At 41.0% G+C, this 16,274-nt stretch overlaps 1 protein-coding gene across 2 annotated transcripts in view; it reads left to right on the top strand.

Moving 5' to 3' along the window:
* LOC138259630 (protein FAM98A-like) overlaps nt 1-15,202 on the top strand; it is a 73,260-nt gene extending 58,058 nt beyond the window's left edge. For both annotated transcript variants that reach the window (XM_069207480.1, XM_069207479.1), the window contains 4 exons: nt 9,740-9,856; nt 10,965-11,135; nt 11,367-11,496; nt 14,761-15,202. In XM_069207480.1, the coding sequence (XP_069063581.1) occupies nt 9,740-9,856; nt 10,965-11,135; nt 11,367-11,496; nt 14,761-14,975 (633 nt within the window). In that variant the 3' untranslated portion in view covers nt 14,976-15,202. The remainder of the gene's footprint in view (nt 1-9,739; nt 9,857-10,964; nt 11,136-11,366; nt 11,497-14,760) is intronic.
* Nucleotides 15,203-16,274: the final 1,072 nt, after the last annotated feature.

Genomic DNA, 16,274 nt, shown 5'->3' with positions numbered 1-16,274 from the left:
AAAAAGAGCGCATCGAATAGATCACGAGGGCCCCAAGGTGAGCAATAGTTCGAGCTAAGTGTCTTTAGTCAGAGGTCCATCCCAATCAGTGAATAATAGAAAACACTTTGGCAACTCTCTTCTGATGAACTTTGGGATTGTGAGGCAAGTGGGGCACAATTTGAATGTCATCTGTGCAGTTTTCAAAACTGATCTCCAAATTAGTTAGCAACTGGTGAAGTGGCATCGTAACCATTAACCCCTTTGGTGCTCTTGACAGAATAGTTCCGTCATGAGCACCAGTGGTCGTGTGCTGAGGACGGAACCATTCTGTCCTCATCCCATGACCACAAAATCCCACTGCTGTAGGCTTCAGAGGGATTTCATTTTTTTCCTATTTTTCACCTTGGGAGCTGAGTGAAGACCTTCCCCAGTCACCAGAGGCATTTTCTTTCCTTTACTGCAGTGATGACCGGCGCGCATTGCACGCTGACATCATTACAGTGACAATAAAGTTAGCTGATCAGCTCATTGAACTTCCATTGCTTCTGTGCCCGAAGGACTATCTGAGCACACAGGAGAGGTACCATTATAAAGGGGAGAATCTCTCCTTTCCAATGCTATCTTTCTCAAGTGGATCCCTGTTTGGGGATCGTCCAAGGAGGGCGATTCCCAAGCTGGGATCCACTCCACTAGATCACCAGGGATTTATTTTTCTGCAAGGGACCAGTCCCTTTCACAGTGGCTGCTCCTTTTAAGATGAGCCCTGGGGGGGGTAGATTGGCCTTATTTTTAGGTCAATCTGCACTCGGGGTTGGAGGGTGGTGACGAGGGGGGCAGAAAAACACTTCTTTCTATTTAATTTGTATCAGTGGAGGATCCACAGCATGGGCATGGCTGTGCGCCCACCACCCTCCTAAAAAAGGGGAACAGTCTTTCTGTTCCCTGCGGACTAAAGCATTTCATCCCCATGGCAAGCAAGAGGATATTTAAGTTTTTGTGTTTTTACAAATTAGGCCGGGAGAGTTTGCTAAATCCCAAATATCATCCCACTTGAAATTGTGAACAGCTGTATGTTTTGGGGTTGGGTAGGCTGCCACCTGGAAAAACCTACCAGACCCAGACAGTTCTGAAAACTAGATATCTGGGGAAGTCCAGGGTAGTGTGTGTCACATCCATCCCACACCACATTGCCCTGCAAACCTCAAATGTTGACATAAAACACATTTTTTCTCACGTTTCTGCGATGAAAACTTTGGAATTCACAAAATTCCTACCACCCAGCATTGCCCCACTTCTGACAATCAAAATACTGTGCCACTTGTGTGGTTGGGCCTAGTGCCAACTACAGGAATGGATCCAACCAATGTGAATAGGAGCCCCATTCAAGGGCTCCCATTGTCCTTGGTTTGAAAAGTTTCTGGCACTGGCAGTAGACCCAGTCACACAATAGACACAGCATTTTTATTGCCACAAGTGGAGCAATGCTGGGTGGTAGGAATTTTGTGGATTCTCGCAGATTCCAGATGTTTCCATCACAGAAATGTAAGGAAAAATGTGGGATTTCAGGCAAGGTTTGCAGGGCATTGTAGGTAAAAAATTCTGATGAGATCCATGTGTACAGTTTTCCATGTGTACAGTTTTGCTAGCATTCCATAGGCTCCAGCCACCCACTTTGCAAAATAAAAGGGTCAGTATTCCTTAGAAAAATTTGAAATGCCAATATTGCATTTTGGGCCATTTCCTGTTGTGGGCAGTAGGCCTGCCCACACAAGTGAGATCCCATTTTCATCAGGAGACATAGGAGAATGCTGGGTGGAAGGAAGTGTGTACCTCTGTGCAGATTCCAGAACTTTCCATTACAGAAATGTGAGGTAAATGTGTTTTTTTCACTCAGAGTTTGAGGTTTGCATAGGATTGTGGATAAAACAACGTGGTGAGAGCCATGCAAGTCACTCCATCGTGGATTCTGGTAGGTGTCTATTTTTCAAAAATATACAGGTTTGCTAGGTTTCCCTAGGTGCCTGCTGAGGTAGGGCCCAAAAACCACAGCTACCCACTTTGCAAAAAACGAGTCCGTTTTTCTTGGAAAAATTTGATGTATTCCATGTTGCGTAATAGGCTGTTTCCTGTTGCGGGTAGTAGGCCCACCCAAACAAGTGAGGTACCATTTTAATTGGGAGACTTGGGGTATTGCTGGGTGGAAGTTCCAGAACTTTCCATCAATTTTGAGGTATGCAGGGGAATCTGGGTAAAACTACTTGGTGAGAGCCACACAAATCAACCCATCTTGGATTTCCCTAGGTGTCTAGTTTTAAAAGATGTACAGGTTTGCTAGGTTTCCCTAGGTGCCGGCTGAGGAAGGGCCCAAAAACTACAGCTACCCACTTTGCAAAAAACGAGTCCGTTTTTCTTGGAAAAATTTGATGTATTCCATGTTGCGTAATAGGCTGTTTCCTGTTGCGGGTAGTAGGCCCACCCAAACAAGTGAGGTACCATTTTAATTGGGAGACTTGGGGTATTGCTGGGTGGAAGTTCCAGAACTTTCCATCAATTTTGAGGTATGCAGGGGAATCTGGGTAAAACTACTTGGTGAGAGCCACACAAATCAACCCATCTTGGATTTCCCTAGGTGTCTAGTTTTAAAAAATGTACAGGTTTGCTAGGTTTCCCTAGGTGCCGGCTGAGGAAGGGCACAAAAACTACAGCTAACCGCTTTGCAAAAAGCGGGTCAGTTTTGCCTAAAAAGATTTGATGTATCCATGTTGAATTTTGGACCTTTTCCAGTCATGGGCATTAGGTGTAACCACACAAACAAAGAAGTATCATTTTTATCAGGAGACTTGGGGGAGCCCAGGATAGCAGAACAAGTGTTATAAACAATTGTTTCTCTCTGCATTTGCGCCTTCTAAATGTAAGACAGTGTGTAAGAGAGAAGTAATTTTGAGAAATGCCCTTTGATTCACATGCAGTATGGATACCCACAAATTCAGAGATGTACAAATAACCACTGCTTCTACACTCCATATCCTGTGTGCAGTTCCAGAAATACATAGGTTTCCTTCATACCTGTTTTTCACTTGTTATATTTTACTTAATGTATTGTTGTGTACCCTGTACGCAATGAAAAACCATTACGAGGTGCAGCTCCGTTATTGGCTCTGGGTACCTCATGTTCTTGGTGAACCTGCAAGCCCTATATAAATTTGCAACCAGAAGGGTCCAGTGGACATAAAAGTATATTGCTTTCAAAAATCTGCCATAGTTAGAAAAAGTTACAGATGAAAACATAGATGCAAATGGCTGTTTTTTTTCAACTCAGTTTCAGTGTGTTTTGTAATTTCAACTGGTACTTTCTATAGGAAAACCTTGAAGAATCTACAAAAATGACCCCTTGCTGAATTCAGAATGTTGTCTACTTTTTAGAAATGTGTAGTTGTTCGGCATTCACCATTGATTTTGCACCCATTTATAACACTAACTGGAAGGAGGGTGAAAACACAAACAATGGGAAAAATGGGGTATGCCCTAGTCAAATGCCATAACTGTGTTGAAAATTTTGGTTTTCCGATTCAAGTCTGCCTGTTTCTGAAAGATGGGAAAGCGATGATTTTAGCACACAAACCCTTCGTCGATGCAGTTTGCAGTGAAAAAACAGACGCTTTCTTCTGCAGAACTTATTTCCCATTTTTACCCAAAAAACAAAACATTGGTGTATTTTGGCTAATTTCTCAGTCCTCTCCAGAAAAGTCCACAAACCTTCAGAATCCCCAGGATGTTGGAAAAAAGGGCGCTAATTTGGCATGGATAGCTTATATGGACAAAAAGTAATGGGGTCTTAAGAGCAAACTACCCAAATAGACAAAAAAGGCTTAGCACATGGGTGGGAAAGGCCTAGCAGTGAAGGGGTTAAAAGAGAGAGGAGAGATAATGGTGATATCTGTCTTAATGACCAACTTTTAATCTGGCTTTTTGGTCTGACGTGAAACAGCCAAGCTAACCTTGCCACCTTTGCTAGCCTGTCCAACAGATTTGTTTGCGCAAGAAAGTCTTTTGCAAAGGCCAGCAGCATAAAAAGAACTGAGTTCCCTGAACTCACATGCTTCAGGATAATGAACAATATCAGACAAAGTTGTCTCTGTTCACCTGATGGGATGGAAGCCTGACTGTTGGTCACCAAGGACAGGTTTAAGTTCCACACAATCATGTAGCTCCCTTCTCCAATATGTTTGCTAACCATGGGGCATTTGAAATTGAGCAATATCTTTTAAAGTCTTTAGCGCTGAGGGACATTTTTTTGCAAGAAGGATTCTGTCAAGTTATGTGAATTAACTCACGACCCTTAAAGAACTATTGACAATTTCTTAATGCATGGAGCTAACTCTCGATAAACTTCTTTGATCAATGTTCTTAGATTGTATCTCGTTTACAAACATTAGGGTTTGACGATTTCATAAAAGCAAAGCCATTGTCAAGGGCAATCTCTCAAAAAAGAGAAAATGGTATAACGCTGCTTGGTGAAAGATGTGTTTACACATACACCCTGGTCAACATCAGGGGCAAGTACAACTCTGATTTCTTCTCTTTAGGCCCAAAACTATTCCTGAACGGTGTAGCATCAGTTGAATGTGTGGGGTCTGTTGAAGCGAGCTGGTGTAAAGCCGACTTCATTCCCCTGAGTAGATTTCTCTGTGTCCTCAGACATGTGCATCTAGCTTAGTCTACAGCATGGAGAAATCCGGCAGATGCTTGCTAACCACCTTACGGACTTACTTCACACATCGGTATAGACATAACATCAGATCCTACCAGAGACTTCCTGCAGGGTAAATTGTATTCATTAAGAACTCCATCTTGTTCGGAGAAAGCACAGTCATAATTGTTATCTTTTAAATGTTTTATTTAAAACGAATCTGCTCACACAAAGTATAATTATAGTGAATCCCAACCAAACGTTAGAACAGGCAGTATTTAGTAATATGAATACAAATAATACTACAAATATTTTTTACCATAAACCTACATCTTATGCTGTTTTTAAATTATTTAAACATATTCATCAGCCTTGTACGCACCTCTGCTTTAGTTCAGGCAGTGTACCTTCAGGCAAATCATTGCCCATAGTCCAAGTACTGGGTGCGCAACAGGCTGACTCATTTTTCTGTGAGTATCCAAAGGTCCTCACTGAGCAACTAAAATTAGATGTATGTTGCTCCTGTAGAACTCCAACAATGCTGCTATTACGTCTCCTCATGAGATGAGCCCACAGAAAGGCCATTTTAATTCACCATGATGTAATTTACATATACATAACCATCCATCCAGGTGACCAAGGGCAATAACAATTACACTCAACAGTGTGTTAAACAAAACACGGGTACAAATTTTGAATTTATTTATGATACATATTCATTGATCAAGCACCTGAACCAGTTTGCATTTGTCAATTAAACATGCACTTTACCCCTCCGAAGGCAAGCTTAATACGTCATAAATCAAATAACACACAGCACTGGATTTGTAATTTATGATTTACAAATAAATATTAGTGTTAGGGGTTGAAAAAAAACTTGATTGCATTAAATGATGTGCCAATCTGGTTAGAAAAGCAATATTTTTGGCTCACAAAACTACCTTTTTTGTAGATCTTCCAGAATCCCATGATCATCGTTAGGGTTTTTTACCAGAGAGTTTTGATTGCATCTGTATCAGAGCACAGTTTTAGATTTAGTTGACTACCATTGATCTGTGGTACAAAATAAATATATATCCATTTAAATTATTAGCATTTTACATAGTGTGGACAAGACCCTTAGGGTGACTGAGCGCCTTATACGTGGGCAGTTGACCATTTTAATTTTAAAGGTGCAAATGTATTAATTAATTGGGAAAACGTAATGTGTGCAGAAGAGCTTGCAGGTTCTTATTTTATATGACATACAGAGCCAGTGGTGATGTATTAGCACTGAGACAAAAGGTGTGCAAGGAGGGGGGTGGCATGAGAGGTGAACTTTAACAAGGCCCACTATTAATTATATTTATAATAATAGGATTAATAACTACATGAAAAGCAATACAGATTTTTTGATGAGTGACTCAGAGAGGAAAGTATTATGCAGTGAAAAGGCAAAGGGAATACAATACTCAAAATAATCTAAGCAGAACACAAGCAACATTGCCTTGTATATGTCTTGTGTTTGTGAAATTATAATTCGTTTTTTATTGTTCTTAATACCACTGTTTTAGCTGTTTCTAAGTGCGTCAGGTAACAGGTGTTACTTTTAATTAATTTAATTGTACTCGGTTTCTCAACCTCGGAAGTATGAAATAATGTCACGGGCTTGCCGGAATTCAAACTCACGACCATCAGTTCACAGCAGCTGTTAGCAATGAATGCATGATTCAGTGAGCCTCACTTTAGGATGATATAGAACGGCTTGAGCAAGTTATCACTCGTCCTTTTTGAAAAAGTCTTTATTTCCTAATCTAAGAATGACTTTGTGGCTCTTTGGTCTGGTTCGATTAAAGAGACAAATCCTCTGAATCTCAAAATTGACTCGAGGTTTGGGACTGAACATCTGTGTTCTTTTTCTGAAATTTCCTGCTGCTGGTCCTTTGTCCATCTTAAGATTGGAGTATCTGCAAATAGATAAATGTGTGATGATGGCCCTGACGGTTTATGCTTTGTAGCTATTCAAGAGCAAAGGGGATAATCTATTATGTCAGTGCTGAGGTGGATTTTGTGATGAGTTACAGCTCTTCTCACAAATATGGCCTTCCCGAAAAAAAGCAGTGTAAATGGATCATTAAGATTTGTTGTAAGTAAGAGAAAACACGAAGTGACAATGGGCCAAAATGAAAGGATAATAAACACTGTATGAAAAAAAAAACATTTCAGCATGAAGCAGTTGGTTTAATTATGTAGATGGGCATTTTTGGTCCAGATAGCTATAAACAATGATGTTGTGAAAGATTAAAATGTACAAGGGCAACAGATAGTTTTCCAGTGACGGAAATTAAGGAACTACAGGAGAGCAAAAAGATGATTCTTGCGAATGTGACACCTGTTCTGACAAACTCTTCTTTGTGTAGTCTAAATAAGCCCCAGATGCATCAGCGGAGTCCATAGTATTTCTGAGGAAGTATGGAAATTAAAAAACAGAAGTAAACGCTATTAAACATGGATGGGCTGAAAGCAGTGAATAGTGGATAAAACCTGCATCTTGAGGACATCTACCTCAGAACATGAGATGCAAGAATTGAATGAACTGTCTAGCAGAAAAAATGAGTTGCCAAGGTCAGGAAAAGCGGAAAAAAAGATGTGGTCAAACAGTGAGGCACAAAATAAGATAATAAGGAAAGGAAAAAGTAGGAAAAGACTTTGGAGGATGCTTCTCTCTGTCCCTGGGAATCAAGATCTCCTCAGAAGTTGGGTTGACAGAATAGGGAAGCTAACTTGACTTGATAATATACCGGCATGAGATGGCCCAAAGGTCATAGAAGGAATGAACAATGGAGATTACCAGAGATGGGTGTACAAGTCTATTGCTTTATTAAATGCAAACTAAAATTAACCGAACGTGCAGTTTATTAAAACATTTCTACCACAATCTAGGCTTTATTTCTAGACTCTGGCAAATGCTTGGCAAATGATACCTAATTACGATTAGACAGCAATTTTATTTTACATAAAGAAGGAAAAGAATCATGAGCAGTCCCTCTATGTCCTCCGGTTATTGTCCTCTGTGGACTTGTTAAGCTACAAACTATTCATCTCGCATCAGAACAATATTTTCGCAGATCTGTGCTTTCAAAAATACCCAGATAAAAGTCTAGACTCCAGATCAAACATCTGTATTTAACAAGATCATAAAAATTAACTAATTTATAATGGGCATTGTACTAGAAATGGCCCTTGGTCACAGAACATGTAGTTGGCATTCTTTCGCACTGCATGCATCGATAAATAGAACAGAATTGCTAGAGAATTGTTGGAGATCTTAGATTCTATAGTATCCCCAATAACATACAAAATACTAATGCACAACGTTCCATGCTTCACATTAGAGTTGAAAACCTAAACGCATAAGCCTGAAAGAAAGAAACACCAGATTTAGAATATAGATCACAAGTAACGAATGCAAATTAGCACTGAGAATAAAGCACAGACATATGGGACTGTAAAAATTACTACTTAGAGGAGAAAACTGAGGATTCTGCTTACCACTATACTGCTCTCCAGTCATACTATAATTTCCATGGAATCTGCTCTGTTAATTAGAAACTAATACAAATTGAAGAAGATCCCAGAGCTAAGCTACTCTCTGACTATTTAAGCACTGTCCTGAGATATGATATTCTCTCTGATGGTCACTGTGATCACCAGGACACATTCTATTGGCACTCTCAATTACATTAGTTTGCCTGGTTTAGGAGTAATCCTTGCTCTCCTCTTGATTCTACCACTTGCAGACCTCTATTGGTTTACTCAATTCTTCCAAAGGCTTGGTGAAGGTGGTAGTTTCTCTGCTGCAGAGCTGCATGATCCATGAATATTATTAGAATACTTCCGTCTGTTTCTAGAAAATGACAGAATGTAAGAGGCACTTTTCTGTCATTTGTGATGACATATTAGGGAACTCTAGCAAAGGGGCCATACCATTGTTGTTTGATGAAGTGTTCAAGTATGTGGCCCTACTGACTTTCACAATGACAGAGGAATAATGACCAGGTCTGCATTTTGCCAGTCTTTCATAACTAAGCACTGAACAACAGTTCAACTAAGGGTACCTAGTTCATTCTTATCTAAATTCAGGTACCTCCAAGATCCCAACTTTTGTCAATATTGGTTAAAGCATATGTAATACTTCATTTATGCTGTAAACTCAAGATACTAATTATATGCAAATGTGTAAGTAAATAAAATAAGTTAAAATTGTTTAGATGAAAATGTATGCAGCACATTTATTGATAAGTTTTATCACTCAGTGTGTTACAATAGTATTACTGAATAACCAAAATTGGGGTTCGGGATTGGGGCTTTAATACAAAACTAAAATTTGATTTGTCACGATCCAGTATGCTTCCAGAATGCGCTTAAAAGCATCCCAAGGAACTAGCCTATAAAATGGTTTAGTTGAATTTACAGAATGGCCCATTTTTTTCTTTTTCACAACAGACATGAATTTAACCAGTCCGCAGATGTCTCTATCTGTGGGATTTTGCCTACATAGTTTTACTACCCGTTCTATCGTACGTCATCCTGCCTCTTTGAACATTGGTTTTAAGAACACTTTCTGTTCTGTTAGCAGTACAGGGCAAAATGTAAGGACATGCTCTATTTGTTTCTTATACTTGACCACACTGGCTGGACGCCAAATGATCATTCTGACTAGATTCCCATGATCAATCAAACTGCAGCAATGAGGAGCACAACATTTTAAATTATAGGAACCCATCAATTGGTAAAGTTTTCCGACTGACAAAATGGGTTTACAAACCTCTTGTGAAACACAGTTAAGATGCATGAAAGGGAGATTCCATCTTTATTGCGATTTGGAATGGTATGTTTCAATGGTTTGCAACCACCCTTTCGGTCCCAAACCATGGAAAGGTTATTGACTTCTCAAAGGAGGTGGTAAAAAAAAAAAGTCTCAAAGGGGAAGCTGTCTTCATTGTAGCTCCATCTGTTACGGTTCTTGTGCCGCTCTAGACTTTAGTATCCCTTCCCAGTTTCTCTTCTTTGCTCTGTCATGTGCAGGAGGAGCTTGAGCGGATCAGTTGGACCCTGCGAAATGAATATGAATGCCGAATGCGGATGCTGGTCACACGCATAGATGTCACTGTGACGTCCTTCCATTGGTCAGAAAGGGCCAAGGTGAGTGATCAACAAAGAGATGCATTTTGTGTTTGGAGCCAGAGTTTGACAGTCATTGGAATTGTTTTGATGACATTTCTAGTAAGAAGAAACCCCCTGTTTCTTATTGAAAATGTGTATTAATCTGTCTTGAGGAATACGAGCGTATTGTCCCATAGCTCCTATTGTCCAGCTGCTTCGTCTTTTATTGTGCCAAAACCCATAATTAGGTCACCTCTATGAGGTTTTTAGTTGCCCTTATATATTCCATCATGGGTATTGCAAACCTTTCGATCTTTCTATTGCATAATGTTTAGCAATCATTATTGGTTATGATTTGTGTGAATATTCGGTACGTTAGTGATGCTCTTCTTTTCTCACTGTTCATTTTTTAATTGCACGTTCTCCACCGGTCATAAATGACCTATGGTAGACGGACCATGGGCACCTGTAGCTCTGAGATGCAAGTCCTGCTGTTAAAGTCTGTAATGGTGCTCGCTCGACAGTGTACATTTGTAATACACCAGTTGATGTGGCTGCATCCTATAGAGAATTAAAATAGAAACCGAATTCATCCAGGTAAATTACTTGACTTCTTTCTGCCAGGTTAAGCGTGGTTAGGTCTCAGCAGTTTGGATGTCTTAATTTAGGCTACAAAATGAGTGGCTGTTTTATATAGGCATTGCAGAGCTTATATGTAGCCAAGGTCTGTCATTTTGTATTTTCAGACGATGTGGGGTCCTTCGTAAGGAAAAAATGGGATTGGGGTCACTTTGTGGCTGATTGCTAATGTAGTTGTCTCCTCATGTAACTATGTAGTCCTGTATAATTGCTTTAAAGTGTCTGGCTCCTCTTCGATTGGGTATACCAATCTGCATCACTCAGTGACTGTAGGACTCAAAACTTGAGGCACAATTCACTGCTAAAATCTTGTGAGATCAACTGCATTATATTTTAAGTCAGTCATCCTCACGGGATAGGAACCTTAAATGCTGATTTTCTACATGGCATTGCTCAGTGTTGCCACCAATATTTGGTTTCATCACACTAGAAGCAAAGCAACCTGATGATCACAGAGCATGTCAAGGTAGCACACTGTATAGGTTAATTCTTTCTTTTGGAAGCCCAGCAAGGAAAGGAAGCAACCATGGAGAAGCTGTTCAGTCCCTTCCGACAACTGATGCACACCAAGTCACAAGTCAGTCTGTCCCACCTACTAGCTGCCCGCGAGGATATGTCACGTATTGTCAAAACCAGCAGCGGCTCATCTCGTGTTAACACCAGCAGCTCTGTCAACAAGGTGAGTATCTGGGTAAGGCAAGTCAATGCTACAACAAATCACTACATGGAAATACACTGATTTAAGGTACTTGGGGGAAACTATAGTTGGTAGACACGAGAGACTGGTAGCTCGCGAGCTTCCCATCGAGACTCCAAGTGTAAATGATTGCTATAGTCCATATAACTAGGCACTGTTCTGAAAATGATGTGAATTACCATAATATTTTCTCCATCTGCATTCGCTTGGTAGGTGATTATGGGTGGTGTGCCCGACCGAGGGGGCAGGCCTGGTGAAATCGAACCCCCAATGCCATTGTGGGAGAAAAGGCGAGAAGGTGGAGGCCATGGTGGAGGCCGCCAGAAGCACTGGGGCAAGCACAGTAAGAAGAAGCACTAATGCCTGATGGCTGGAGAGAACTTTTTTCATGTTGGCTCCACACGCCAATAACTGAAAACCTTTTGTAATGGGGTGGTGTGCAGCTGGTTAGACTTTCTGCGGTGTGAAGTAAAGGATTGGTGACGGTTTTGTTAGCACAGTGCTATTTTGTCATGCTCATCCATTGAAATCTGGATTCAGTCAGTAACAGATTTCACTGGGTGTTGTGTTGGATACATGGAATTTATGATCATACAGCATCAGTTGAAAAATCTATGGATTTCAGTGCACAAATGCGTCGGGTCTACAGCTCCTATAAATGTGCATGTCTGTTTAAATGACCCCCCCAACACAGTGCGACTAAGCATCCTTAAAATAAAGTGGAGACACTCTTGTCTCAGTGCTGAAAACACGAAAATGCAGTTTTATAAGCTGCATTCATCCTTAATATCGCCTTTGATTGGTTTCCTGTTTATATCCCCCTTCAAATCAAGTTTTGCTTCTGAGGTGTAATGTGTTTAGATTTTTTTTTCATCCTAAACGATTTTCCAACTATGTGATTTCCAGAGGTTAATATGTCTTTGTTTTGTTTAGGTCTCACATTAGAATGATGTAATTTATAGAGATGGGGCACATCTGGAGATTAATCAGTGTTGAATTAATCATAAGTGTGAGACAAATAACTTTACTCAGCACAACTTATGAAATCGCAGCACAGTGTAGACAGTGGCACGCCACAACCATTATGGCTGTCCACCCATTTCAGACTATAGTTCCACTCGCCTCTTTCTGAATTCAGTTAAAATGTAATCACTTTTTGTACCTTAATTTCCGAGCTTTTTTACATGGTCTTCACTTACGCTAAGAAAGCTCTAGCGTAGAAGGAAAAACAACCTTAAGATAAACTTCATTGTGAAAAACTCTTGCAAGATTATCAGAGCCTGGTCACTTATCATCAAAAACACCAGAAGTTTACAGTATAATGTATGGCTTCTGCCTTTACAAATTAATATAAAGTTGTTTAGCACAACAAACGTAAGAACTGCTATGTTTTCACACACTACACAACAATTATAACACCAATTAAAGCACATAAAATCTTACTCTATACAGTATTTAATGTAGATAATTTTCTCATTCCAGCGAGTTTACAGTATAATGTATGGCTTCTGCCTTTACAAATTAATATTAAGTTGTTTAGCACAACAAATGTAAGAACTTTTATGTTTTCACACACTACACAACAATTATAACACCCATTAAAGCCCATAAAATCCTACTCCATACAGTATTTAATGTAGATAATTTTCTCATTCCAGCGGGCGTTCAGAACGAAAATGGTTGTTAAAAGGTTTTTTGCCTCATTTCACATCCTTGGGTCCCCTTCAACATAGTAAAGTCATAGCTGCCACGTTTCCCAGGTCCATGCATGATCTGCTGCTTCAGTCCAGATTTTGCCTTTCAATTATGGGACTTGTAGTCTTGTTTTATAAAGGAATAAATAAGAAAACAAGTCCCAGAATTTATAGAAACAACCTGGACTGGAGCGGCACATCACACATGGGCAAGCAGCTATTCGTGTGATCTTGTATGTTAGTACTATGTCAATCAAAAGACTCAGGAGCTCATTATTAATTTGGTGGTCCCACCACAAGACTGCCAAACTCACAGTGATAACACCAACGCCGAGCCCCCCTTCCCCACCAGGGCGTATTGCAATGTTCCCGCCGGGCTGTCCCACAGGAACATTGCAATATGCATTCCTGCCGGGGTGACCGGCGGGAACAGTGCTAGGAAATTGACCTGGGCTCCTTTAAGGGAGCCCAGGCCAATATCCTAGCACTCCAGCGCCCTTGGAAGGCGCACTGTGCACTGCAGACAATGCCCATTCCGACAGTGCTGGACAGGGAGGGCCCCTGCACTGCCCATGCCATGGGCAGGTCAGAGGCTCCTGCTGTAGCCCCGTGCTCTGGCATTCCACCAGCCGTTTCATGGCGGGGTCCTTGCCATGAAAACACTGGCGGAAAATGTGGTTATAATCAGTCAGGTGGCGCTGAGTTCAGCTCCGTAATGGCTGGTTACTTGAATGACCGCCGTCACCCCCTCTGGATCTATGATCCTGACGGGTACGGCGGTCTTTAGGCCGGTCCGCCCACCAAAGTGGTAAGTGGGGGATCGGATTGCCTGGAGTGCTGCGGTCTGACCGTCAGTGCAAGTGTGGCGGTCTTCGGACTGCCACACTCGTAATGACGCCCTCAGAGTCTGATTTAGAACTCGGCAGACGGGTTACTACGTCACATTGGTGACTGATATCCTGTCTGCCGAAATCTAAATCCCTTTGGGATTTAGATTTCAGCGGACGGGATATCTGTCACCGTTGTGACGGAGTAACCCATTCACTGATTTGAAATTCAGGCCCTAAATATTCCACCTAATATTTCATGTGCATACTACTGGGCATTAAAGGTGCTGAACTTTGATTAACCAAGTCCCCAATTAGTAACAGGGAGATCTTCTTTGCTACTTTGCATGTCTGACAGCAGTAGAGTGCTGCTGTTCGCTGTGACTGCCTAACTGGTGCATTAGCTGTGGTATATTTTTATGGTGAGTACCTTTTTAAGAGTGTAGACCTGGCCACATCCAATTTACAACAGCTTGGTATTATATAGTGAAGCTATTGTACGTTCTGAGGTCTCTCTTTGAACATGAGAGGCAGGAGAGCATCATAGACTGACATTTCGGTTTTGAACGCCAGAGGATGGAAAATACTTGAGGGCCCTATCAAGAACTTGAAATTTGTCCTCGTGCCTTTTTTTTACTTTGAAACCACAACACCTAGTGAACCTGCTTTCCAGTGCAACGCACTTGCCAATATAGTATTTGAAAATTAGCCCAAATGTTTGAAAGAATTAGCAGCCTGTTTTGACATTCTCGCCACAGTTTAACTCCTCTAACAAGGTACAAATGTTTTAAAATCTTCAATGAAAATGACACTGATATGGTGTAGATGAACAACACTGACATCTTCTGGACAAGAATGGTAGTGCTGTCCAGAGACAAAGATGTTTAGTTAGCTGTTAAATTTTGCTGTTATATCTAACAAGTCTGCACCTTAAACCGCCGTGGATTAGATTTAAAGATTAAATGGAACGGGACTTTGTGCAATCAACGAATTCTGAGGTTCAGTAAAACAAGAAGAATCCCTTTTTTCTCGTACTTTGCCCTTAAGAACAGCTTTGAGCCAGCCCCTGTGTTTTTGTTTCCCCAGAACGAGCAAGTGCTGTGTGTCGTCATCCATTCACAGGAGTGGCAGCAGGCGTTTTTTCATTAAGTATAGAAAAAAATGTCATTCTTGAAGCACCTTTTACCGCACCATCTCCGAGTTTCCACCTTAACAATGGTACATCGATAGTTTACGTGAATAATGCACTTACTGCCTTCCACCAGGAGGTGGCGCTATTGTTTACCTTTTTTGTATATTAAAAAAAAAAAAAGATTCTGTTAATTTATTTTTCAAAATTTTGGCCAATGACTGTAATGTAATATCTGCTTACTATGCATGCAATAGTATGAAACATAATGAGGAGAGCGGGGACAAAGTGGGGAACTTGTAATTTTTGCATTCTTTTCTTTGACCATAATTTGAAAAAATGCAGCAGTGTTCATTTGTACACTTTATTCGCTAAAATAAATGTTCTCATTATTGCGGAGCGATGAACGGCGTCTTTAATTAAGCCTCTGAAGAGGAAAATTGCATTAAAATACTGTAAAGAATAATCATACGTCTGTACGATTGATGTCGACTTTCTTTTCATGTTCTGTGCACGCATGAAAAGCGTGTGATTCTAGCTATGGGTTTCATTTGTTGGGGTGACCTGAAACGCCATGTTGCCACATACAGATTTGTGTATAATAAATTTCTAAGTTATTTATAACAGTCAAACATTGGGGAACAATCAGAAAAAACAGAGCTGTCTGAGACATATGTGTCTGACGACGAGCCATTGAATAAAGCAACCATGTTACTCGTTTTTACCTTCACTTGATTGTTTGCCCAATGTTAGAAAAGATTCACCCTGAATGAAGTAAGTTAAACCTTTATTACTTGACAGGAGTCCTCTAACACCTGCTTGCTCCTTTTGCCTTCTCCTCACCAATATTCTATAGTCAACTCTACATGAGGATTGAGGAAAAGGGGAGCATAACCAAGACCACTTTATTGAAAACAGGTGTTTCTAATAATATGAAAATCAAGGCCTTTGCCTCACAAAACTAACAACCTCACGTTACATATGATTTACCTGTAACACCTCCCCACCCCTATCCTACCCTACCCCTGTACCCCTTCTTGCAAAAGCTTGGCCATCTGCACATCATTGGCGGCTTGCTAGTTGACCATATGTACAACTGCCATCTTGTTACTCCTAAAAGGTACCTTCTTATAAGTCTGTTCCTCCCCCAGAGGGGCAACGCTACAACCAAGGGAAACAACTTGAGGTCAAGGAAGACAGTGCTCGCCCACCGCATTACCACTGCCATGGCCTCTCCTCTGCACACCACCTGCCCCGCCAGTATATGCCAAAGCCTGCACCCCTCCTCTCCCACCCCAGGCTGCGTCAGAAAAGATCTGTGCATCCCATTCCATCTCTTGCCATGTCATCAAGGGCACCCCATTAAAGGCCTCCAAGAAGAGGCGCCACATCCATTAAGTCCTTTACACCTGCCGTCAAACGCACATGGTGGTGAGGTAACTGTCTATCCGCCAAGAATAACCCTAGCAGC

This window comes from Pleurodeles waltl, chromosome 9, assembly GCF_031143425.1.
Source record: "Pleurodeles waltl isolate 20211129_DDA chromosome 9, aPleWal1.hap1.20221129, whole genome shotgun sequence".
In the NCBI taxonomy this organism is placed as follows: domain Eukaryota; kingdom Metazoa; phylum Chordata; class Amphibia; order Caudata; family Salamandridae; genus Pleurodeles; species Pleurodeles waltl.
Note: the sequence above shows the minus strand (reverse complement) of the source record. Positions and strands in the feature narration are given on the sequence as shown.